Here is a 27827-nt window from a genome sequence, read left to right as displayed (position 1 = left end):
AGAAAATAATGAAAAATCATTAAAAAAAATAATAATTAACTGATGTGTATCACCACATACTATATATCAAAACCTGTTATTTCTCACAGCACTTCAATTCACAGCCTCAACAATTGTCTATTCCTCAACTATTCAAACTACATACTGTATAATTCCTGCTGTCATACAGATCTTCTCTAGCTCTCATCACTCTATATCACATACTTAGGGTGATGAAAGCACAGCTTTGAACACATATCAATGAACATACAAAAAAAAAAAAAAAAAAAAAAAAAAAAAAAAAAAAAAAAACCTTAAATTATTTTGTGATCTACTAAGGATTAGATTTTAAGTTTTTCAACAGGATTACAAACAATAATCACTTTAAACTAGTTACTTACCAATAGCTTTTGTATAATGCCTAGCACCCAACAGTAGTTCTGGTGCCCTATACCAAAATGTTACTACTACAGGATCCAAATCTGCTAGAGGCTTTAATGGAGAATTGAAGAGACGTGCAAATCCCATATCAGCTATTAGTGAAACAAAAGAAGAGGAAAACACTTTAAAAAAAAAAATCCAACAATACAAGCTGAAAATATTGTTATAATTTCCATGATATTTTCAAGAACATATTGATGCATTTCTTTACATCTAAACAAAAATGAAAAATTATTTCAACATAAAGTATAGTCAATTTTACTATAAGAAATGCATATAGACCACAATAGTTTTATTAGTGTGTAGGCAGTGTGTTAGAGTGAAGTCCCACTATAATAGCATCATGTTTGTGGAGTTTTCACTAGTTTATTATAATAGTGTTTGCCATAGCAAGAGTACAAAGATAGAATGTAAAATTTATAGAACAATTGCCTTGATAAGTCACCTTGGTAAAGTGATGATGATCATATTGACAGAAAGATTGAGAACACAATTGGAAGCATACCTTGCAGATGAGCAAGCATGATTTAGGAAGGATAGAACTACAATTCAACAGATTTTGACAATGAGGTTAATAGCAGAGAAAGCTAGGAGAAAAAACAAAAACATATATACTTTCTTTGTTGATTTCAGAAAGCATTTGACAGTGTTGACCAGAATCCTATGGAATTGATAAAAACTAATAGCTATATTAAAAGATGTTTATCAGAATGCAGTTGCAGCAGTTAGAATAGGTGATGATTTGGGGAAATGGTTTAAAACAAGCAGAGGTACTAGACAGGGAGACCCAATATCACCAAACATTTTCATCGCACATTTAGAAAGAGCAATGGACAAATTGAAGGAAGATGCCAAAGGAATATCTGTACACAGAATGAGAATTAACAATCTGAGATTTGCAGATGACATTGTTATTATTGAAGAAGACGAAAGAGAACTACAAAAAACACTGGAACTGTTAAATGAGAAAGGGAAGAGATTTGGACTTGTTATGAACTTGGAAAAAACAAAGACAATGGTATTTGGTGAGAAGAACATGAAACAAAAGATACAAGTCGATGGAACTGATAGAGAAAATGTAGAACAATTCACATATTTGGGAAGTACATATGACTTGGACTGTAAAAAAGAAATAAAGATCAGGATTGCAAAGGGAAGAACAAATCTGAAGGCCATGGATAACATCTGGAAAAGTAAAGTGATCAGTCTGCAAACAAAACTAAGAGTACTGGAAAAATGCATCTTCAGCGGTGTACTGTACGGATTTGAAACGTGGGTAATAAATAAAGAATCAAGAAAAAGAATTTTGGCATTTGAAAGAACTTGTTACAGGAAGATTCTAAGAATAGGATGGGTATAGAAAATCACCAATGAGGAGCTCTATCAGAAGATACAACCAAAACAGAATCTAATGCAGAAGAGTATAAAACAGAAGCTGCAATTATTTGGACACATCTGTAGAATGAGTGAGGACTGGAAGATAAAGACATTTATGTTTGGTATTCTGGATGGTTTAAACAGAAGAGGTAGACCATACAGAGAATGGATAGACGATATAAAAGACTGGTGCGGAATGGGTGTACAAAAACTGCAACGCTGTGCACTGGACAAAGAAAGGTGGAAGAAGATAGTGAAACAGGCATCAAACATCAACGGGCAGTAAGCCCATGGTTCGTGATGATAGCAAAAGTTGATCTCTACAAATGCTGAATCTAACATATTTACATATTCATATCTTTATACAGTAGAACTCGGTTATAACGAATTCCACGGGACCGCATATATTTGTTCGTAATAACAGTTATTCGTTATATCCAAGAAGGTCATAATTTGAGTGAGTTAAAAATGTTTTCAGATTTTTCTCAGTATAGGTATATTGGGTAACATAAATACATATGTGCATACATGCATATAAAGAACAAAAATTTATTTTTAAAACTTCACATTTTTACATAAAAAATCATCAAGCGTGCTTTGCTTTGCACAAGACGTATATTTCATACGTTTGAAATTGTTCCTTATACCACTAAGATGCTTGAATGTGTCGTCTGAACTTAGAGATCGCAATTCCATAAATCTTGTTAAAATATGTAAAGCACTTTCTGCTTCACACCAGGTAACGATTTTCTCATCATTGCTATTTTCTTCCTCGGAGTCACTACTACTATTATCTTCTTCTGGTGTATGAGAGATTTGTTTTAAGATGTCAGCGTCTGTCGGTATACCTGAAGTTGCGAAGCTGTTATCAATGTCTATAAAATTATCAATCTCTGCGTTTCAAAATTGTTAAAGTTTCGCGCTTTTAACCACACTGATAACGGTAAATTATCCTCTACATCTTCTTCAGATTTGCACTCGCATTCCGCAAGACCGGCTTTCTTAAAACAGTTTTGTATCGTAGACGATGACACCAAATTCCAAGCATCACTCATTAAATGTATTGCGTGAAGTACATTGATCTTCGAGTCGCAAGCATAAGCATTTTCTGCGGATTGTTCTCTGCGTTCTATCAGTTCCAAGACTAGCAGTCGATGAAAATGGGATTTAAAACATCTAATTACGCCTTGATCAAGTGGTTGCAAGACAGATGTCACATTTGGTGGCAAAAAAACAAGTTTTATGTTTGTTTGTTAAATTAGCCACTACAGGATGGGCAGGACAGTTGTCTATCAATAACAAAATTTTCCGGTTTTCACTGCGAAGATTTTTATCCCACTTGCGAATTTCATTTTCGAAAATTGAAGATGTCATCCAGGCCTTCTTATTCGCTGTATAATCAACGGGAAGTTTCTTTATGTTTTTAAAGCATCTAGGCTTCGCCGATTTTCCAATTACAAGAAGCTTTCTTTTATCGCTACCGGTCATGTTCGCACAAACTAAAACTGTGAGTCCATTTTTGATAAGTTTTCTGCCAATGCGATCAATCCACCCATTGTTGCGTTTTAAAATTGAAAAGTTTTTTCGGGCATTAAATTCTAAAAAACCTCTGCTTTGTCTGCATTATAAATGTTGTTGTTGTATCCATACCTTCGTTTGATGTCCGGCCATACATTCTTGATCCAGTCAGAAACGTTTTTGTCAATGGACAACACCTCGCCACTTACTTTTGCATAGACAATATTGTTTCTGTACTTAAAGCGATCAAATCCACCCATTGTTGCATTTAAAATCGCTATAACCAAGTTGAACAGCAAATTTTTCGGCTTCAACTTTCAAAATCGGTCTGCTAATAGGTAAGCCAGTGGTTCTTTGCACTTTAAACCCCGAAAGAAGTGCCTCATCAACGTCACTTTTATTACACTTTTTAAGTTTTTTTACACTTCGATAAATTGTTTTCAAAAGCTTTCAGAGTCAACTCGCGATTCTTCCAAATTGTTGATATTGTAGATGGGGACAAACCATACTTCTTTGCTACTGTCAGATTTGATTGGCCACTTTCCACCTCCCGTATAATTTCTACTTTTTGAAAACCGATAAAATTTTCCGTTTGACTCCTGACATTTTTCCACAACCAGAAAATGCGTACGTACGAAATGTCAGTAAAGGAACGACTAACGTGTATTATTCATTCATTATTCCTGTGAAACAAATTCATAATAAACATGAAATACATGCATTAAATCAAATGTAATTCAAATATACCTTCAAAATTATTCGTTATAAACGTGAATTCGCTGTAACCGTGATCGTTATAACTGAGTTCTACTGTATTTATTTCTTAAACCATTCTAACACACACACACACACACACACACACACACACACACACACACACACACACACACACACACACACACACACACAACAAGACTTATGCACAAAAACAAAGTAGAGAACTATCCATTATGCCATCCAGGCTGGGTGAATTTGATCCACATTTTTCGTTATCTGACCAGCTATCTCTCCTTGTAATCATTTCCATGATAATACCCATTCCCGCCATTAGCACAATCACATAACAGTGTCGCTCTTATACTCATATTCTCACCATTCCTCCCATTATAATTTAGTTTCTCTGACTCTCTGTGTTAGGTCTTATAGTTTTTCAAGACTCCTGATACCAAATGCATTCAGGTATAGGCCATCCCTCATATACAAATCTAATCTTCCCTCAAACTAACTCTACACATCCAAATACTCACATCCATTCCATCTACACAGCCTATGCATTGAATCATTTGCCATCATAGCCCTTCCTCATAATTCATTTTTATCATACTGAGTAATATACTTAATATTTTCATTTTCTCACTCTTGCCTCTTCCAACCCTTTCATGTACTCTCATACTGAACTTATCACTAGTTAAGTCATTAGTACCTAATACGATTAAGATTTCGTTTACTTTTCTTTTCTGTTTTTGAAATGATCCACATTATGGAGCAAATGTGTTATATTTTTAATTTTGCTCCTAGAAAACTCAAAGTTATAACCTACTCATCAACAGCATGCTTAATGATAGAGTCGCCATACCAAATAACATTACTTACCTGATTTTTGTTACTGATTTACTTGATTCCGTGCTTTGTTTCTTATTTTGCTGTTTAATTTTTCTTTTCCTTCCTATGTTCATTCAAATGCCACTTGACTTTCTGTAATACTTGAGCCATCTCTCTGATAATTTGCTTCATTTTTGTCATTTTGAAGGTTAATTCATTTTCAATAACCTCTTCAATATTTCCAATAACCTTTTCAGTGTGACAAGCCTTCTTGTTCTCAACTTCACGCTCTTCTTGGCGTTAGGTTCTTATGCATTTTTGGCACCAAAATGCATAAGAATAAATAAATTATTATTTCAATAATAAACTATATTTATTATTGCAATATCTTAACAAAGATACTATAAAATACTAAATACACTAAAAACATGAAAATCTACACTAATATACTATAAAACACTAATTTTCTAAGGGAAAAACACAATAAAACAGATAAAAATCACTAATTTTACATGCGCTCTAAATTCACCGACCAATCACAATGTAGAAAAAGTAACGATAGAAAATTTAATTTACATTACAATCTTTATGTAACGTCATGAGGACTATTGACCACCACAAATAAGAAAGTGTGGTCTTCTGACCACACTTTCTTATTTGTAGCGGTATTATTTGAAAAAGCTGAGGCTCACTTCACTACTACAGAACTGTCCCCAGGTACAGATTTTCAGGATACCATCATTTTATTTGGATTAGCATCCGTCATCCCAATTAGTAAACTCAGTGGTATGACATAGTATCTGTTAGTTTATATATATCCTGTTCATGATGCCCAAAGAATTTCTAAAACAAATTCCTCTTTGAATTATCCTATCCTTAGCTGTCCAAAAATAAACCGAACTTTTGATAGAAGATAAAACACAGGCCAATTATAATTATTCAAATCATTTATTCCAATCAATATACTCTCCCTCAGCTTTGATACAGTATTTGGCATGGTCAATTAATTCGTTAAATTAGTTTTTTATATCAGTTTTTGGGATACTGTTGAGGGTCGTGGTTATTGCCACTTGAACGTTTTCAATGGTGTCATATCGCTTTCCTTTCATCAGCAAATGAAGTCGGGGAAAGAGAAAGAATTCACAGTCAAAGAAGCCGTATTCACCTGCTACATCAGGTGAATACGGCGAGTGATCCAACACACAAACTTGGTTTTTGCTCAAAAACCAAGTTTGTGTGTCTCACAATGTTCGAACAATGAGATAGTGCATTATCGTGCAAAAGTGATCAGCTGCCTGCATCATGATATACATGCTGTATGCAGCGAATTCTCGCTATCAATCACTTCAAAACTTCTAGATAAAACTCACCATTGACCGTTTGGTCAGGCAGAACAAATTCTTTGTGATAATGCCCTTGGAATTCGTGTGTAGAATAATGCCCTTGGAATCGTAGAAACAAATCAGCATTTCTTTACTTTTGACTTCTCCAATCGACGTTTTTTTGGATGCTCCTCTTCTAGTGGTCTCCACTCAGCACTGCCGCTTTGTTTCGGGTTATACTCAAACCACCACGTTTCGTCACCAGTAACAATCGTTTCAAGGAAGTTTGAATCCTTACGACCGGTTTTAACGAAGTCCTTGCAATGTTCAATTCGATACATTTTTGGTCGTCGGTCAACTTGTGGGGAACAAATCGCAAATTCAATTTACAAAGGCCCAAACTCTCAGTCAAAATGTTGTCTACAGTTGATTTTGGAATCCCCAATTCATCTTCAATCAATCTCACGGACAATTTCGAGTTTTCTTTGATGAAATCATGCACTTTTTGGATGTTAACTTCGCTCAGTCCAGTTTTTGGACGGCCTGGCTTTTCGTCGTCCTCACGCATCTCACGACCACTTTGAAATCGCTTAAACCACTCGTAAACTTGAGTACGTGATAAGCATTCATCACCGTATGCTTTTTGAAGCATTTGATGCGTTTCGGTAAAACTCCAAGTTTAACACAAAAGTCAATGGCAGCTCTCTGTTTGAAACTCATTTTCCAACTGTTCGTCAAAACACACTGTCACTCTTGTTTATGACATTTGTTTCATTAGAAGCCGAGTTATAGTGAAACAAATGTCATAAACAGTTGAAACAACATTAATGAAAGTTGCCACTTTTGACAACAAAAAAGATACAAGAGGTAACGGCACTAGTTTCTTCTATTTTCGAAAAGTTCGTTTATTTTTTGGACAGAGGGTGTATAATTAAACAAAGTTTGTATCCCAGGATATCTGATTAGTTAGCTTCACTATACAACAATGTTATGTAGTGAAGCTAACTATCAAATTCCAGTTAAGAAATTGCATCCACCACACAATCGAAACTATCAGCCTGAACAGTTTGGACTCGTAAAACATGCTATCAACACTAAACGAGATTCATTGGAACTAGACAAGAGTTCTTCATAAAAGTTGTTTCTTCATAGAACAGCTTTATAAAAAAACATATGATACTTTACTACACTGTCCTAACTTAAACATATCCATTGGTCTACTACATCTATCCTCTTTATGGGAGATAATACTTTTAAAATCACCTAATCTTGTTTATGTATTGATGTATAATATATGAGGATGGTCTGAAAAGTTTTCAGCCTAAAGATGAAAAATGGAATGTAATTTCAAAATTATTTTTATTTTTCAACATAATCTCCCTTAAGACTAATACATTTATTCCAGTGATGCTCCAGCACCATTATTCCGTTCCTGTAGTGGTTCTCAGTAAGATAACCCTCTATAGCTGCAATAACCTCTTGGTTCGAAGAAAACCCCTGACCAGCAAAGAAGAGTTTTAGTTTTGGGAAGAGATAGAAGTCAGAGGGAGCCAAATCTGGGGAACAGGGTGGATGTTCCAACAATTCATAGTGCAGATCCCTTAATTTTCCCATTACCAAAACATTTTTGTGGGCAGGTGCATTGTCCTGATGAAAGATGATTTTTTTTCTTCTACAAAACGGGTCTTTTCTCACGAATTTTATTTACTAGTCTGGTTAAAACATCAGAATAATATTCCCGGTTATTGTTTTACCCTTTTCAAGAATATTAATATACAAAATGACTTTAGCATCCCAAAACACTGATGCCATGACCTTTTCTGTTGATGGAATTGACTATGTCCTCTTTGGTGCTGAACAACTGGCTTCTGTCCACTGTTTTGACTGCTGTTTGGATTCTGGTGTGTAATGGTGAATCCAAGTCTCATCCATAGTAATAAATCGATGCAAAAAATTAGTTTTATTCTTGTTAAAATGCTCCAAGCACTGTTCAGAGATTTTCATGTGAGTGCGTTTTTGATCTGCTGTGAGCAAGCACAGCACCATCTTGCGCAAAGCTTTTTCATATGCAATTCTTCATGCAAAATATATCCTACATGTTCTTTTGAAAAGACTATAGTCTCAGCAATATTTCACACAATTTGACTCGCTGGTCATCCAATACCATATTGTGCACTTGATCAATGATTTCTGGTGTTGTTATACTTTTTGGACGTCCTTCACATAGATCATCTTCAAGGCTGGTGTAGCTATGTTTAAACTCGACAACCCATTTCTTAATTGTTGAAAACGAAGGAGAAGAGTGCCCCATAAACTTTTATGAACTTCAAATGAATTTCTTTTGGCGTTTAACCTTCTTTTACAAAGAATTTTATAATCAAACGATACTCAATTTTATCCATTTCAAGGGATACACATTTTCTTCAGACAGCTGTATAAAACAAACTACTTGATAGAATGATTTGCAATTTCACATGAATACCTATGACAGATGTACCAACTTAGAAAAAAAAAATCTTCCCGATAGTGTTGCCATCTATAGTCGAGGCTGAGAACTTTTCAGACCACCCTCGTATATATGAATACTAAATTTATATACTCTTTGTTTTTTTTAATAAGTTAGGAAATTTCTGACCTTTTATAGTCATCTTACATTAGCTACTTTGGTGGTGTTTTTTTAAGAATTATCTGTTAATGTTTAATTGCCATTCTGTGATCAATTTTCTTTAACTTCTATTGACAATGTCTATGATACCTAGGCAAAAATTCTAAGCTAATAATAAAGCTTTTTACGTGAGTTTTCCTCTAGTGCTATAATTCTTTTCATCCATATCTTCTTCTGGATCTCCAGGTCTATAGCAGCAACCAACAATATTTTGTCCTATTGGCCTCTAACTCACACAAGACAGCCTCAGATGAACCATTTCTCTCAGATCTACAATTTTTCTTAACTTCTATTTTTGTTGGTTGAAGTTCTTCAGCTTTCATTAACAATATCCCTCCTCCTGCCCTATTTCCTCTATCTTTTTTGAAAATACAATATCCATTACATTCTATCCTTGGCAAATTAAATTTGCAAATAGACAACAGAATAAGCAAAGTTGGTATGGTGGGGGAGCCAATGTAATAAAAGAGAATACAACAAACTAAGAGTATACAAGAGCATGTTCAGACCAGTTTGAACACTGTCCTGTATACTGCAACCTGTAACCAGTTTGATCAGAGATTAGAGACCTACAGATGAGTTCAGAGAAAAATTAGGGGCCCTGAACAGATAGTATCAATGGCATAATCATATTAACAACAAAAATATAAGGAGGAACTTGACATTGTTTGCATTCAAGAACGTGTGAGCAGGTATAATCTAAAGTGATATGGTTACTTGACAGAATGGGAGAAGAAAGGTTAGGAAAGCAGGTGTTTGATACCAAAATGGCAGGAAAAAGACCCACAGGAAGACTAAGGTCTTGGTGGACTGATTCAGTCAGAAGCTTTAGGAGGATGAAATATTAGATATGACAGTACTGAAGTGCTGACAAGTAATAAACTAATTTGGAAGAAAACTGTTGATAGATTAATAATAATGTAAACTTAATCATGTAATGCTGTCATGATAGTCTGAACACTCCCTTGAGAGTATATATCAGGAGAGATATTTCTTGATATATATACAATGAAGATTTGTAATCTTCATTGTTTCCTTGGGCAAGAGAAGTTTACCATGTGAGCGACTAAGCTAGTCTCCCTGTATTAAATGGATATAGTAATAAAATAATATATAAATATATGATTCATATATCACCTTACTCTCAAGCTTTTAATTTGGTATACAGAATACATGATTATTTAGTATGATATCCAAGAAACGACGAAAATATAATATAAAGAAAAACTTCAAAAAATTTTGGATGATCCTTATATTAATTGATTTTTGAATCATTAGTACATACGTAATAAAATAAAATTTGCAAATAGACAACAGAATAAGCAAAGCTGTATTATAGTGGGGAAGCCAATGGAATAAAAGAGATTAACTTTTTTGTTTGTAATGCTAGACTTTAATGCTACTAACTTCATAATTACATGCAGCCAATGACAGATAACTACTAAAAAAAAATTTGGTCACCTATTTTGACTCTCCCTCTTTCAGGCCCCTCACCCATGACTAGGATATTTGCAGGTTTCTGAAATTTAAATATTAAGAATTATTTTAAATATAACTTATGGTTATTTATTTAATAAATAGCAAAGACGTAGGTAAATATATAGATAACATTAGCTATAACAAAAAAAAAAAAAAAAAAAAAAAAAAATTACACCACCATAATCAAGTACTCAGTGTAAGTGTTCTGCTGAAAAAGTGCCCATGGAAATATCTGATGCAATGCAGAAACTGTCTGTGAGACAGTGAGTGAAGAGAGAGAGAGAGATAGAGAGAGAGACAACATATTCATCCAACCAAACTGCTCTCTCCTGAACAGCATCAAGAGCTTTTAGAGAAGTCTTAGGTACTCAATCCCAAATATGAGAGCAGTATTCCAAGGTTAGACAGATTTGAGATTTATAAGGAGAGATTAACTTGACAGAAGAAAAGTAATGGTCTTCTTCTTCCCTCTTTTACCTTGCAGTGTCAAGGGTTTTCTATTTATTTAACTGCAACCGTAGACAAGGATAAGGTGGTTAGCCCTATGCCTCTCAGTGTAGCCTATGTCTGTAGAAGTATTGAATTCTCAAGGATGGTTTGCCTGCTTGTGGGATGAAAAACCCTGCACTCCCCACCCAAGACTGGCTAACTTGGCTATGTCTGAAAAAGATCCTAAGCTCCTCATGTCGGCGACAAAAATTGAACCAAAGACACTCCTTTCCTAGGCGCATGGTTGCAAAGCACATAGCCACTTGGCTAACTGCGTGGATGAAAAGTAAATTTCTAAACATTTGTTCAGGCCTCGTACAGAGGACTTCTTAGTAAACGACCATGAATGCTTTCTACCATGACATGTAGTACATTTCTTCTTAAATTTTAGCATCAATGCTGGAGTACCAAAGGGCTTGGTACTTTCACCTATTCTTTTCTTCCTATATATAAATGACTCTCACTGACCTATTTCTCTTTGTCATTCAACCTTTTTTTTATAGTGCATAATCATTTGGAACTTAAAGATCTTCCATAACCAATACCTTGGAGATAAGCTTGTAAAATTCAGTGCTACCAGAACAAATTTCTATTCTTTCACAAGAAAGATCTCACTTCATTCTGATGACTTACATCTCTCCTGGCACAAACACATCTTGGCTGCAGTCTCCAAGAAATTTGGTATACTTTTCTGCTGAAGACACTACTTCTCAACTGCTGAACACTATACAAATCCTAAATTTGTCCAAGCTTGAAATATTACTCAGGATGCAATTTTCACTTTACACCAAATAACTGAGAAATCATGGGAATATAACAAGGATCCACACTTTCTTTCAAAATTCTACAATTATACAATTAAGCATAACTCAGCAGAGTTAGAACTGATGTACAGGACGATTGGTAAAATCAGGTGTGAGAAAACGGTGCACGCTATCTCTTATTTATCATCAATACTGATCACATGTGAAAGAAAGTGGCATTACGCTTGATATCAAACTCAGCTCTTTGCTTTATGCAAATAATGTTGTATTCCTAAACAAATTTGGTGCAAGTCTCTAAGACCTTTTATCTGAATAACTTTTATAACAAATCTGTCATGCAAATAAGCAATAAAAAGACCAAATTATGAAAACAGGTAAGAACGTAGAAAACTTCAAATGTGTTCTCAATGGAGAACCTATAGAAGTAAAATATTTCTGCTATTTAGGACAACTGTTAGTCAAGATAGCGACTTAAATCTGGAAATAGATAACAGAATAAGAAAAGTCCATATGGTGGGGAGCCAAATGAATCCATTTATATGGAGTGAGAGAAATTAGCCAAAACACGAAACAAGCAGTATACAAGATGGTGTTCAACTTACAGATCTGAGTGCTGGATTAGAAATAAAACAGCAGATCAAATACTAGAGACCATAGATATGAGTTCTGAGAAAAATTAAGGCAGTGAATAGATGACATCAATTGCAGAATCAAACAAAACATGAACATATTAGGAAGAAGCTTATGTTATTAGCATTCCATTATATATGAGCAGTATTACTTAGTAAAGAGCATGTTCTCAGTTTGGCATTATCATAAGGTAGTGCATTCTGATTTAAATAAGAAAAAATATATAAGTAACTGTAATCACTCTCTGCTTATCTTAAAATCATTAATAGTAACTGAAAGCTAAAAACAGCTATGCAGTTAGGTTCATTTATTAACATATTTTAATTAAAGTTTAAAAAGTTGTTAGGGGAATGCAATCATAAATATATATCAGTCTGCTTAATAATCAATAGTTCACAAAACATAACTGGAACCAAAAGCTAATTAGGATGGGTATGCAACAGAATTACAAAATTAGAATTCTTACCAAATCCCTGTGTAAAACCCAATTAGTGTGAAGATAATGAATGCCATCCAATATTTGATAGAGAAGTGACTTGACCATTCCTTTTGGCACCATTACAGGCTTCTTATTTGCTTTAGCTGCTCGGTGAAACTTGATTATATGCTATAAATTAAAGTTATAATTCTTATAACTTGAAAATTAAATTTACACACACACACACACACAGCAAATCACATTGGTGAAATGAAGCAATGCTTTTTTTGAGAAAGTGTTGCTTCATTACAATTATATATATATATATATAGTGTTTGCTAAAAGTATTGTAGCATCTGAGAAATAAAGAAAGAACATCAAAATATTCCTTTAAAAAAAAAAAAGAGTGCGATTCACTTTTAACTTATATCACAATGTTTAGTAGATGTGAACTTTGCATGTACTTAGAAAGGTTCACAGGAAAATAACCACGACTGTTCATGCAGGACTCTCTTGAGATCATCCAGCAATGTGGAGAATACTAGAGGGACATATGAAGTCACTCACAAGCCATTCAAATGGGTTTAGATTGGGATTATCAGCTAGGCAACACATTAAAACATACTATTATTCTTAAACCAAGTCAAAGTAGAGTTTGCAGGGTGGCAGGAGACACTGGCTTGCTGAAACAGATAGGATCCCCTCAATACAGAATTTCTTGAGTTCAGAAAGTGCAGCACTGTCCAGAACCTTGTAGGTGCACTTCTCCAATCATGGTAGTATTGATAAAAGTCAGTGAACCAATTTCATACCATATAAAATAACTCCAACATGCAGGTGTTTTACATCACATTTTCACCATCTGCTTCACAATTGGGATAATGAAAATTTGTTTGTAACATTTGATAAACTGTCGCTAAATCCAGGTTCTCCAATCCACTGAAACAAACCATGGTGAGATTTTCACTCCAAAATACTTGCTGCTTCCAGAGTTTGCAATGTAAGCACTGCTGCAATTATTCTGGAATTGCAGCATTGCTTACTCATAAATGAATTACTCAGCATTAACTCCAAGTTATCAGGAGTTCATGCTCAGCATAATCAACAGAATAAGGGAAGATAATATGGTGGGGAGTGAAATAAATAAATAAATATGGAATTAGAGGGAAATCAGCCAACACACTGAACAAATTGCATACAAGGATAGCATGTTTTCCAACCATTTTTAATGTTGTTGATTGTGAGAGAGAGCTGCATTAAAAATAAAACATTTGATCCAAGACTATGTCTAACATACTTAATCCCATCATTGAATTTTTTTTTTACTTGGTTATAAATTAAATTAATTTGCTTATTAGATCTTAAACTATTCAATAGCTTTTTGGTTAATGAGTTTTTGCAAAGTTATGTTAAATCTTAGCTCTTTATTTTCTTTGCAGAAATCTTTCAGATATTCTTTTATGGTTGAAACACGTGTATATAGTCCATAATTCTCACATAATTTATTCTTAATAGCTTCAGCACTTTGAAGGATCTTGCTTGGATAGCCCCTTTTAATAAGCTTTTCTTCTCTAGTTGTAGTTTTTTGTGAATGTCATTGTCTAATTTTATTATTTATGTCTCCTCTGGTCTTAAAAAGTCGATTCCAAACATTTACATGCTGTGATATGCCAAAATCATCTGCAACATGTCTGTGTGTGTCTTTTTTGCAAAGCACGAGTATTTTTTGGTCTTTGGCATGGCTTATTAATAATTAATATTAAATTTAGTTTAATCCTTTATCCAAGTGTAAGCAAACAAAGCTTGCACCTGAAAATATCTCCAGGACTGAAGATGTTTGGATCCACCTCCCACTGAGGAGACCTCAATAAAGGTTGCAACTGGTCTGGGTAGTGGCCCTTCCCTTAATGCATAGCAGTATACATGTCTGCAAGGAGATGTGCTTTGCATTATGGGAGATAATGAGACAAGGAGTGATGAGAGCTTGGTCCAATTTTGCTTGTAGTTTCCTGGTGTTGCACTACCTTATCTCAGTCCTGAAGATATTTTCAGGCGCAAACTTTGTTTGCTTACACTTGGATAAAGGATTAAACTAAATTTATTATAGTCTAACCAAGTGAAAAATAAACTTCCAATAATTAATATTCTTACACTTAGTAACTAATATTATATGGATTAAAAAACAGTATTTTCAGATAAAATGTGTTAATAATAATTTGTTAAAATATTTATAAACCCAACAAATAACAAAAACTCAGAGGGAAAAAATGTAAATATAACAAGTTTTGGTTCTAAACAATTCATACTGTTCATGCTTCCAATCAAACTACTAATATGACTAACAAGTTCATTGTTTACAACTAGTCTGAAGGATTTGAAGTCAAATATTACTTTACAGAGAAAATATATATAAATATAAATGTACAGAGAAAAATGTAACAAAGTGAAGCACTGTATAAAACTAGCTAAACAAAAGTCACAGGAAGACTTGTAAGAACACAGAAAATAAATATCAGGAAGGTGGCAAAATATTCTGGAGGCTATTAAAAAAGTTTAGAAATAGAGAAGAGTACTATAAAAGGAATCAGAGATGATAAAGGAGTCATGAAAATTGAAGGTAAAGATATTCTAGAAAGACTGCTAAATGAAGCAAGCAGTATCATTATGGGTAGAAAACTTTCAACAGGAATGCAGTTAGGAATACATATCCATACTGAGAGTAGAAAAAGCCATCAGAAACCTTAAATGTAGAAAGGCAGCTGCAGTACATGAAACCAGAAATCTCAAATATGTAGGCATTATTATTATTATTATACGGACACCTCCATGGAGTCTGAAGACTCATTGCAGGAGACCCAAACAATCCACACAATCTATCATACCTCTCCTTGAATCCATTAACAGAAAAAGCAGTCACAACTGACTCTGGCAACTCATTCACCACTCTCCAACCAAAAAATTTAGTTCTCACACCCCCTACAGACTACAACTTTATTCAACTTCCAGGGATGACCCCTTGTTCTGGTCCCCTCTAGCCAAGTGCTGAAACATTTCCCCTGCATCTATCCTATAAAATCCTTTAAGCAACTTAAATGTTACTATCATATCCCCTCTTTTTCTCCTATCAACCAGCTTCTGCAATCCGCACACCTTCAATCTATCCTCATAGGGAACACTCCACAGGTCACTAACCATCTTGGTCACTCACTTCTGAATCTTCTCCACTGCTTCCTTGTCAACAAGAAACCCAGTAGACCAGATTTGAGAAGAGTATTAGCAAATTTTAATGGGAGCCCTTTCTATTCTTTGCAGAAATAAGGAGATTCTTACCAGGCTGAGAGCCAAATAAATTGTATTCTTTAATATAATATATATATAATATATAATGCATAAATCTTTAATGTATGAAGGCTTTACAGTGACTGCACTACATAATTCAGAAGGCCTGGTCAGAGAGTTGAGTTACAGATGATTGGAGCAGAGCTATCATAGTACCCATCTATAAAAAGGGAAATAAAATTGAATGTGAGAATTGCAAAGGTATTTCCCTACTGAGTGTTCCTGGTAAGATTTTTGCAAGTAAACTTCAGAAATGGCTGAGAATAATTCACTAAACTTAGAAGGTAAGTTTAGTGAAAAAAAAAAGCTGAAGTCAAGCTAAATAGAGATTGTCAGGATCAGATTTTTCTTTAAGACAAATAGTTAAGAAACTATGGGAATATAACAAGGATTTGTATATCCTTGTTTTTGATGTTTGCCTCCTGTAAATGCAAACAGCATTTACAGGAGGTTATGGCTGATTGTATACCTAGGGTCCGAATAGTAAAACAAGTAGGGGTTAAATGGATGAACAACACTATTAAGCTTGAGCTGCAAAAAAAGAAACAACTATGGAGGGAATTTAAAGAAAGAGGTGACCTGCAGGCACGCGAACAGTATAAAGTGCAGGCCAGAAAGGTAACGAGTGTGGTAAAAAAAGCAAAAGCAGATTATGAAAGGAAACTAGCTATGCAAGCTAAAGAGAATCCCAAACAGTTCTTTCAATATGTTAGAAGCAAACAAAAAAAAAACAACAAAAACTGTACACAGCAAAATGATTTAAGGAATGACAATGGTAAGGAGGTCACTGAATCAGTCAAAATAGTGGAATTACTGAGCGAGCACTTTGCAAGAGTATATCATCCAGGTGGTGACATTGAAAAAAATGAAGGAACCATTAGTTTATACGGGAATTGTGATGAATGAAGTGGAGGTGAATACATCTGTGGGATTGAATGGTATACCAGCACGGGTCTTACGTGAAGCAGCTAAAGAATTATCAGTACCCTTGACCATGTTGTTTAATCTGAGTCTCGGGTCTGGTTTAGTCCCGAAGGTGTGGAAAGAGGGGAAAATAGTTCCACTGCATAAAGGAGGATCCAAGACTACTGTTGCAAATTACCAACCGATGAGCATATCAGGAGTCGTTGTCAAGGTCTTGGAGAAAATAGTCAAGGGAAAAATACAGGAATGGATTGTTGAAAATGAGATACTGCATGGGGGACAGCATGGCTTTGTGAAGGGTAGATCATGCCTCAGTAACTTGATCAATTTTTATAACACAGCGACGACTGAACTGGATAAGGGTAATTGGTTTACAGTGATACTGCTGGACCTGGCTAAGGCATTTGACAGGATACCACATGGAATTCTAATCCGTAAACTACAACATATGGGAATGGATATAGGGTTGGTGAGATGGAATGGTGGGTGGTTGATGGAGAGATATCAGAGAGTAGTTTATTTAGGAGTAGAGTCCAAAAAAAGGCCAGTGACTAGTGGTGTGCCGCAGGGTTCTGTTCTTGGATCACTGCTGTTTAATTTGTTCATTAACGATACAGGGAAGGATCTAAGAGGAATGGTTCATTTGTTTGCTGATGATGCAAAGTTGGGTAATAGTGAATGCAGAAGATGTCAAAATCTTGCAGGACGACTTGGATAGATTGGAGTTCTGGGCTAAGGAGAATAGATGTCAATTTAATGTGACAAAATGTAAGGTTATGCATTTTGGGATGAAAAGATTAGCAGCAGTATACCACATTGGTGGAACTGTACTCCAGGAGATTGATGAGGCCAGGGACTTGGGAGTGTTAGTGGATAGGGAAATGAAGTTTAGGGGGCACATTGCAAAAGTGGCTATATCAGCTCATTGACTCACTTGGTTGTTGAAAAATACTTTGACGAGCAGAGACAAGCAAGTTATTGTACCTCTGTACTGAGCCTTGATAAGACCTCATCTCGACTACTGTGCCCAGATTTGGTGACCTAGGTTTCTTCTTGATGGGGAGGAGGTGGAGAGGATCCAGAGGCGAGTGACCAAGATGATAGCAGGCCTATGGAATGAACCTTATGAGAACAGGTTGAAGATTTGTGGGTTACAGAAATTAGTTTATAGGTGGAAAAGGGGAGATATGATTGAGACATACAAATTGCTAAAGGATTTCTATAGGATTAATTCAGAGGATTAATTGAGATCAGGAATGGTGATGGGAGAACTAGGGGACACCTATGGAAGCTGGGAAAGAGTGTGGTTAGCAAGGGTGTTAGAGCTGGTGTTGGATTCTATGAAAATTGTTAATACTTGTTTCAGAATCCAACATAATCCTCCATGTTGAAGGCAAGACTTGTAAATATTATTTATTGTTTGTCTCTTGCTTATAGTGTGTTATTCATATAATTGCCTCGAATTTTGTTTATTATTATTTAATAATATAATCTTAAGTAATGCAATAGTTATAAAAAGGACTCTGTATAAAAATGTCATTCATTTTATTTAATTTATTCCTATAATATTGTATGAAATTATATATATGTAAGTTTAATGTACCCTATGTGAACTATATTTTTTTATTTAACATTACTGAAAGAGAAAGTAATTTTATGTAATTCTTCTGATTGAATTTGATTGGCTGTTGTCAAGGAAACGGAGTTAATTTTAGATAGCGTGTCCATGGAGCGTGAGCTATGGTATTCGAAGGGAGAAGGAGTTGATATGAGCTGAACTGGCTAGAACTGGATTTTGGCAGGAAGAATGAAGGTATTTTATTGGAAAACGAAAGTAAACAGGGGAGAAGCATTCAGGACAGCACGGAGTGAAGTAACGGGTGGCAGTAAAGGGAATTTGGAAATGCCATAAATAAATTAAGAAGGGACCGGGAAATTAATAGGCAATTAGGAATATTTCTACGGAATTCTAAAATTAATTCGAATTCCAATTGTTTTGAGGAAGAATAGTGCAAAGCTGAAATTAATGCGCAGAAGAAAATAAGGAATAAGTAGATTACCTGAAACGAGTGCGTCAAGACTTGTGAAGCTCTATGTTTAATATTTCAGTTATATAGTGAAGATTCCTTTTGAATAGTGTTACTTCAAAGTGATAGTTAACTTCAGTTTTAAGTGTGCCTATAGTGAATCCAATGTGCAAAGGATGTAACCTGGTAAGAGCAGTCCATTTTTTTATATTTCAGCGTGAAGAAATAAGAGTTAGCTCCGCCCGATATATCTTAACATTAACTGTGGCATTCTACTAAAATTAGCCGAAGTATGGAGCTTTAAAGTGTTTCCCCATTGAAGTGATAACTGCCTCATAATTGAATTAAGTGTTTGTTGACTAAGAGAATTAGAGAATTCTACTTTAAGAATATTTACTGGAAGATTCTGTAACATTGAACTGTGTGAACCATTTTTAATTATTCAGAAGAATGTAAAAGTGATAGCTGGATGTCTGATGCCTAATGTTTTATGTTTGTTATGAGTATTTGAACTAAGTTGATTTGCATTATCTTGTTTTCAAAGTTATACTTAATGTTATGTAACCCTGCATTAAATGTTTTGTTTTATTGATTCCAATTTGGTGTTTACCTGATTCTCTTTCATTGCACCACTCAAAGTTTATCAGACCTTGCAGAAGCCTTAAATGATAATATTAACCTCGACCTGTAGAAAAGTGAGATTGCAAAAGTTAGTTGATGATTGATTCCACTATATTATATAGACTAACCTGAATATGGGGTGGCACAGAATAATATAAATTTCTCTATATTTGGATCAGTAATCAACCAACAATTTATTTAAAAAAAAAAAAAAAACGTATAATTTAAATAAAAATAACATTCCAACAAGATGGCGGATTCAAAGCCAGGGTGTACGACACAATACTGGGTTCTTTACTTTTAGAGTGGTAAATGAGTGAAATAAGCTGCCAGAGTGTTGTGGGTGCTATGACGGTGAGTGAGTTCAAGCCAAGGTGATAGATACTGTGAGAATGTTGTATAGTTGTGTGGACATGATGTTTAGGGCCTCCCTCAATGAGTCTAAGGACTCCCTGGAGTCACCCGTAATAATAATAATAATAATTTGTATCTGGAAAAGACACATGAGAAGGTGTCTAGAGGACAGCTCTTCAAAACGCTACAGTTATATGGTGTAAATTGGATATTGCATCAAGCAATACATAGTTTCTAATTAAGATGCAATAACAATTAAAGGAAGTGCAGGAAGATGATGTTAAATTAGGTGTACAACAAGGGTGCACATTATCTCCACTGTTATTCATTATCTATATGGATCACTTCGTGATCCATATAGATAATGAATGAATGAATAGATTCATGAAGTGATATTATTTCTGATATCAAAATTTGTGATGTTAATCTTATCTCTTTACTTTATGTAGTTGGTGTTATACATCTGAATAAATCGAGTACAAGCTGCAAGTTTCCTGACTAAATAACTGTTGCAATAAATGTGGTATGAAAATCAGCAATAAAAAGACAAAGACAATGAAAATAGGCAGAAACATTGACAACATCAATTGCATCCTGAATGGTGAACCTATAGAAAGAGTAAAAACATTTCAACTATTTAGGTACAATTTTTAGTGATGGCAAATTAGATACGGAAATAGACAATAATTTAAGAAGTCAGCTAAATAAATTTATGTAGAGGTGCAGGAAGATTATGTTAAATCAGGTGTGCGACAAGGGTGCACATTATCTCCACTGTTATTCATTATTTATATGGATCACATTATGAAGGAAAGTGGTATTAAATCTGATATCAAAATTGGTGATGTTAATCTTAGCTCTTAACTTTATGTAGTTGGTGTCATACTTTGAATAAATCCAGTACTATCAAGATTTCCTGACTAAGTCGAATAACCGTTGTAATAAATGTGGTATGAAAATCAGCAATAGAAAGACAATGAACATAGGCAGAAACATCAACTGTATCCTGAATGGTGAACCTATAAAACAAGTAAAAACATTTCAGCTATTTAGGTACAATATTTAGTGATGATGATAGAGAATAATTTAAGCTGGTATTGTAGGAAGTCAGCTGAATAAATTTATGTGGAATTAAAAAGAAATTAGTCAAAACACTAAATTAGCTGTCTAAAAGACAGTGTTCAAACCAATTTTAACTTATGGATCTAAAATGGGTTAGAAATCAAACACTTGATCAAATCTGGTAACCACAGATGTGCGAATTCTGGGAAAGATTAGTGGAGTGAACAGATGGCATGAATGGCAATATCGTGTTAAAAATGAGGATATTAGGAAATACACTATTAGCATTCAGGAATGTGTTAGCAGAGCTAATCTCAGATGATATGGTCATTTAAACAGAAGAAAAGTGTTCTTTGCCAGGTTGGCAAGAAAAAGATCCAAAGGAAAACCAAGATGTAGGTGGATTGATAAGTAAAAAGTGTCTTAGAAGACAGAAATATAAGATCTGGTAATGTTAGAGTCTTGGCAGATAACAAATTAATTTGTAGAAAAATTGTTCATTGGAATTAGTAATGGTGTAACTCAGGGGTTCCCAACCCTATGCTCGCGGGCACCATGGTGCCCGTCGACCAATTTGTGTATGCTCGCCGCTGTTCAACCGTGTGCCGTATAGTTTGAAATAATCACGCAACAATTCATGGCATGCTATATGACGCATGCGTTAATGACACATGACGAGTATTAAACGCATACAATGTAAAGGAGACGCGCATTCAAAATTGTTCATTCCAGTTTAAGAACTGGAATATCATCATATTTTCCTAATTATGAAGCACTGGCCAATGAAGTGCAATGCCAAAGATCACACTAACTTACATATATATATATATTTAAATTTTTATATAATGTAAACTTTTAAGTAATAAAACATTTGATTATAATGTAAACTTTGTATGTATTCATTTAACAAAGAATTCAAAAAATTTGCTTGAAAAAATAGATGGTGCCTGTTGCCCTATCGGTATTTTAGAATGTGCTCTAGGAAACAAAAAGGTTGGGAATCCCTGGTGTAACTTTTCATGAAGTACTATCATAATATGCTGTGCATCCTCCTCCTAAGGGTACATAACAGGAATTCGATAATGATGATATTAGTTTGTCAGAATACTTTTAAGCATTACTGTATTTATTATCAGGTAGATTAGTGTAAAATATACCAACATTCTCACTCAACAACGACTGGACTGTTGCCATCTTTTTTCTATGGATAAATATGGTATGAGCACATATGCAAAACATATGAACATATATTAAGTTAGGTAAGTATTAATAATCTGGTTTGAAAAAAATTTCCATCTAAGTTATTGGCATTATTTTGTGGAAGCCCTACACTGAGTGGCCACTTTATTAGTAACAGCATTTAATAATGAGCGGGATTCCCTTTTGCCTTAAGAATGGCCTGTATTCTCTGTGGCAGTGATGATTCAACTAAGTATATAAACATTCTCCTTGGATGTTTCTTCACACTGTCACAATGGCATTACCCAATTGTTGTCGATTGGGTGGTGGCACACTGCTGCTAACTGCTATTGTGACAGTGTGAAGAAACATCCAAGGAGAATGTTTATATACTTAGTTGAATCATCACTGCCACCTCATCCCAGAGATACTCTATTGAGGTCTGGGAACTGAGCAAGCCATTGAAGTAAAGGAAACTTGCTGCTATGTTCCTCGAACCACTTCAACACACTATGTGCTTTTGTGGCATGACACACACTGTCTTGTTGGAAGTACTCATTTGACTAGGCAAACATGAATGGGTGAATATGATGCAGTGATGTTAAGATGCATTCCTGGCATCAGTCAAAACTGTTGCTACTTGGCAGTAAGGGTCCATGGCCTCATATCATTGCTGCCATATTCTGTTTTCATCATCAGCATGATATAGTACAAAATGGGTCTTGTCAGATCAGGCAGTATCTTTTCAGTCATCAGCTGTCCGTGTTTGTGAGCACATGCCCAATGAAGCTGCATCTTCCTGTTCTTCCTGACAGAATGCAACAAACTATGCACTCTGAGATGATGTTCTGACTACCACCACCACCATCACTGTTGTACTGAGCAGTAATTTGCATGACAGGAGGGCCACTGGTTGTGGCCCTCCTTGTCATGTTTCACAAAACTTGTCATTCTTCTCTGACCTTCTGCATCAATGAGCTGTTTACGTCCACAGGACTACAGTTGGCTTAAAGTTGTCTGACTATTACACCATTCTTGGTATATTCTAAACACCTTTGTGCATTGAAAATCCCACAAGAGTAGTCACTTCTGAAATACTGGCACCAACAATCATACTATACTCAAAGTACTTAAGTCATGTCTTTGACCCATTCTGATGCATTAAATACTTAAAATAGAAATGTTGGATACCTGATTTATATAGCAAACTGCAGCCATGTTACCCAACATCTTCAGGAACAGTATTTTCCTAAATGGGGAGATATTCCTAATAAAGTGGCCACTCTGTGGATACTGTAATTGTAATTAAAGGCTACATCAACAAAGGGAAAGAGATCAATGAGAGAAGACAATGTGGCAATAATGAGATTATAATTCTTCTTCTTCTTCTACTACGCATTATTCCTGCTTCCCATGCAGGGTCCACGTGTTACTTTAGATGCGACTCACCCCCCCCCCCCCGATATATACGGTTTACTAAAATCCACAAACCTAATTCTCCCCTAAGACCTATAGTAGATGCCACCAATGCTCCTTGCTACAAATTGTCAAAGAAGCTAGCTAACTCTTTGACCACCCTCACTGGTCTTACCACATCTCATGTAAAAAACTCTACCCACTTTAAAAACTTAATTGAAAATCTTATTTTAAATAATACAGGCATATTGGTAAGCTTTGACATCTTTTCATTGTTTACCAATCCCCTAATTGATTCCTTAACACTTTTAAAAAACGTTTTTCCTCCTGATATCTTAGAGATCTTTTCCTTTACCATCAACTCTGGTTATTTTTCTTGGAAGAAGAAAATCTACAAACAGATAGAGGGAACTGCCATGGATTCCCTCCTCTCACCCCCCTCTTGCCAATTTTTACATGGAAAATTTTGAAAAACGAGCCATAGACTCCACCTCTAAAACCTTCTGACTAAGATATGCAGATGATGTGCTCTCTATTTGGCCTCATGGCCCAGACACATTAGAGTCCTTCCTCGGTCACCTCAATAGTTTACATCCAAGAATCTAGTTTATGATGGAAAAGGAAAATAACAATAGTTTACCCTTCCTAGACACCTTAGTAACACACCTTCCTAATGGTAACCTTTCTTTCTCTGTATATAGAAAACAAAATTTATGTGGAATTAAAAAGAAATTAGTCAAAACACTAAATTAGCTGTCTAAAAGACAGTGTTCAAACCAATTTTAACTTATGGATCTAAAATGGGTTAGAAATCAAACACTTGATCAAATCTGGTAACCACAGATGTGCGAATTCTGGGAAAGATTAGTGGAATAATTTATATGGATCACATTATGAAGGAAAGTGGTATTAAATCTGATATCAAAATTGGTGATGTTAATCTTAGCTCTTAACTTTATGTAGTTGGTGTCATACTTTGAATAAATCCAGTACTATCAAGATTTCCTGACTAAGTCGAATAACCGTTGTAATAAATGTGGTATGAAAATCAGCAATAGAAAGACAATGAACATAGGCAGAAACATCAACTGTATCCTGAATGGTGAACCTATAAAACAAGTAAAAACATTTCAGCTATTTAGGTACAATATTTAGTGATGATGATAGAGAATAATTTAAGCTGGTATTGTAGGAAGTCAGCTGAATAAATTTATGTGGAATTAAAAAGAAATTAGTCAAAACACTAAATTAGCTGTCTAAAAGACAGTGTTCAAACCAATTTTAACTTATGGATCTAAAATGGGTTAGAAATCAAACACTTGATCAAATCTGGTAACCACAGATGTGCGAATTCTGGGAAAGATTAGTGGAGTGAACAGATGGCATGAATGGCAATATCGTGTTAAAAATGAGGATATTAGGAAATACACTATTAGCATTCAGGAATGTGTTAGCAGAGCTAATCTCAGATGATATGGTCATTTAAACAGAAGAAAAGTGTTCTTTGCCAGGTTGGCAAGAAAAAGATCCAAAGGAAAACCAAGATGTAGGTGGATTGATAAGTAAAAAGTGTCTTAGAAGACAGAAATATAAGATCTGGTAATGTTAGAGTCTTGGCAGATAACAAATTAATTTGTAGAAAAATTGTTCATTGGAATTAGTAATGGTGTAACTCAGGGGTTCCCAACCCTATGCTCGCGGGCACCATGGTGCCCGTCGACCAATTTGTGTATGCTCGCCGCTGTTCAACCGTGTGCCGTATAGTTTGAAATAATCACGCAACAATTCATGGCATGCTATATGACGCATGCGTTAATGACACATGACGAGTATTAAACGCATACAATGTAAAGGAGACGCGCATTCAAAATTGTTCATTCCAGTTTAAGAACTGGAATATCATCATATTTTCCTAATTATGAAGCACTGGCCAATGAAGTGCAATGCCAAAGATCACACTAACTTACATATATATATATATTTAAATTTTTATATAATGTAAACTTTTAAGTAATAAAACATTTGATTATAATGTAAACTTTGTATGTATTCATTTAACAAAGAATTCAAAAAATTTGCTTGAAAAAATAGATGGTGCCTGTTGCCCTATCGGTATTTTAGAATGTGCTCTAGGAAACAAAAAGGTTGGGAATCCCTGGTGTAACTTTTCATGAAGTACTATCATAATATGCTGTGCATCCTCCTCCTAAGGGTACATAACAGGAATTCGATAATGATGATATTAGTTTGTCAGAATACTTTTAAGCATTACTGTATTTATTATCAGGTAGATTAGTGTAAAATATACCAACATTCTCACTCAACAACGACTGGACTGTTGCCATCTTTTTTCTATGGATAAATATGGTATGAGCACATATGCAAAACATATGAACATATATTAAGTTAGGTAAGTATTAATAATCTGGTTTGAAAAAAATTTCCATCTAAGTTATTGGCATTATTTTGTGGAAGCCCTACACTGAGTGGCCACTTTATTAGTAACAGCATTTAATAATGAGCGGGATTCCCTTTTGCCTTAAGAATGGCCTGTATTCTCTGTGGCAGTGATGATTCAACTAAGTATATAAACATTCTCCTTGGATGTTTCTTCACACTGTCACAATGGCATTACCCAATTGTTGTCGATTGGGTGGTGGCACACTGCTGCTAACTGCTATTGTGACAGTGTGAAGAAACATCCAAGGAGAATGTTTATATACTTAGTTGAATCATCACTGCCACCTCATCCCAGAGATACTCTATTGAGGTCTGGGAACTGAGCAAGCCATTGAAGTAAAGGAAACTTGCTGCTATGTTCCTCGAACCACTTCAACACACTATGTGCTTTTGTGGCATGACACACACTGTCTTGTTGGAAGTACTCATTTGACTAGGCAAACATGAATGGGTGAATATGATGCAGTGATGTTAAGATGCATTCCTGGCATCAGTCAAAACTGTTGCTACTTGGCAGTAAGGGTCCATGGCCTCATATCATTGCTGCCATATTCTGTTTTCATCATCAGCATGATATAGTACAAAATGGGTCTTGTCAGATCAGGCAGTATCTTTTCAGTCATCAGCTGTCCGTGTTTGTGAGCACATGCCCAATGAAGCTGCATCTTCCTGTTCTTCCTGACAGAATGCAACAAACTATGCACTCTGAGATGATGTTCTGACTACCACCACCACCATCACTGTTGTACTGAGCAGTAATTTGCATGACAGGAGGGCCACTGGTTGTGGCCCTCCTTGTCATGTTTCACAAAACTTGTCATTCTTCTCTGACCTTCTGCATCAATGAGCTGTTTACGTCCACAGGACTACAGTTGGCTTAAAGTTGTCTGACTATTACACCATTCTTGGTATATTCTAAACACCTTTGTGCATTGAAAATCCCACAAGAGTAGTCACTTCTGAAATACTGGCACCAACAATCATACTATACTCAAAGTACTTAAGTCATGTCTTTGACCCATTCTGATGCATTAAATACTTAAAATAGAAATGTTGGATACCTGATTTATATAGCAAACTGCAGCCATGTTACCCAACATCTTCAGGAACAGTATTTTCCTAAATGGGGAGATATTCCTAATAAAGTGGCCACTCTGTGGATACTGTAATTGTAATTAAAGGCTACATCAACAAAGGGAAAGAGATCAATGAGAGAAGACAATGTGGCAATAATGAGATTATAATTCTTCTTCTTCTTCTACTACGCGTTATTCCTGCTTCCCATGCAGGGTCCACGTGTTACTTTAGATGCGACTCACCCCCCCCCCCGATATATACGGTTTACTAAAATCCACAAACCTAATTCTCCCCTAAGACCTATAGTAGATGCCACCAATGCTCCTTGCTACAAATTGTCAAAGAAGCTAGCTAACTCTTTGACCACCCTCACTGGTCTTACCACATCTCATGTAAAAAACTCTACCCACTTTAAAAACTTAATTGAAAATCTTATTTTAAATAATACAGGCATATTGGTAAGCTTTGACATCTTTTCATTGTTTACCAATCCCCTAATTGATTCCTTAACACTTTTAAAAAACGTTTTTCCTCCTGATATCTTAGAGATCTTTTCCTTTACCATCAACTCTGGTTATTTTTCTTGGAAGAAGAAAATCTACAAACAGATAGAGGGAACTGCCATGGATTCCCTCCTCTCACCCCCCTCTTGCCAATTTTTACATGGAAAATTTTGAAAAACGAGCCATAGACTCCACCTCTAAAACCTTCTGACTAAGATATGCAGATGATGTGCTCTCTATT

The 27827-nt window shown here is 35.2% G+C and overlaps 1 protein-coding gene across 2 annotated transcripts in view; it reads right to left on the bottom strand.

The window, feature by feature from the left end:
• The window catches only part of Cdk8 (cyclin-dependent kinase 8), a 190176-nt gene that overhangs the window by 62893 nt on the left and 99456 nt on the right, over positions 1–27827 (bottom strand). For both annotated transcript variants that reach the window (XM_090403316.1, XM_090403317.1), the window contains exons 6-8: positions 12673–12813; positions 10306–10363; positions 381–512 (exon numbers count right to left, since the gene is read on the bottom strand). In XM_090403316.1, coding sequence (XP_090259442.1) covers positions 381–512; positions 10306–10363; positions 12673–12813 — 331 coding nt within the window. The remainder of the gene's footprint in view (positions 1–380; positions 513–10305; positions 10364–12672; positions 12814–27827) is intronic.

This window comes from Typopeltis vanoorti, chromosome 14, assembly GCF_054136105.1.
Source record: "Typopeltis vanoorti isolate ZY-2024b chromosome 14, IOZ_Tvanoo_1.0, whole genome shotgun sequence".
Classification (NCBI taxonomy): domain Eukaryota; kingdom Metazoa; phylum Arthropoda; class Arachnida; order Uropygi; family Thelyphonidae; genus Typopeltis; species Typopeltis vanoorti.
The sequence above is the reverse complement of the archived record's forward strand: the minus strand, read 5'-3'. Positions and strand labels throughout refer to the sequence as shown.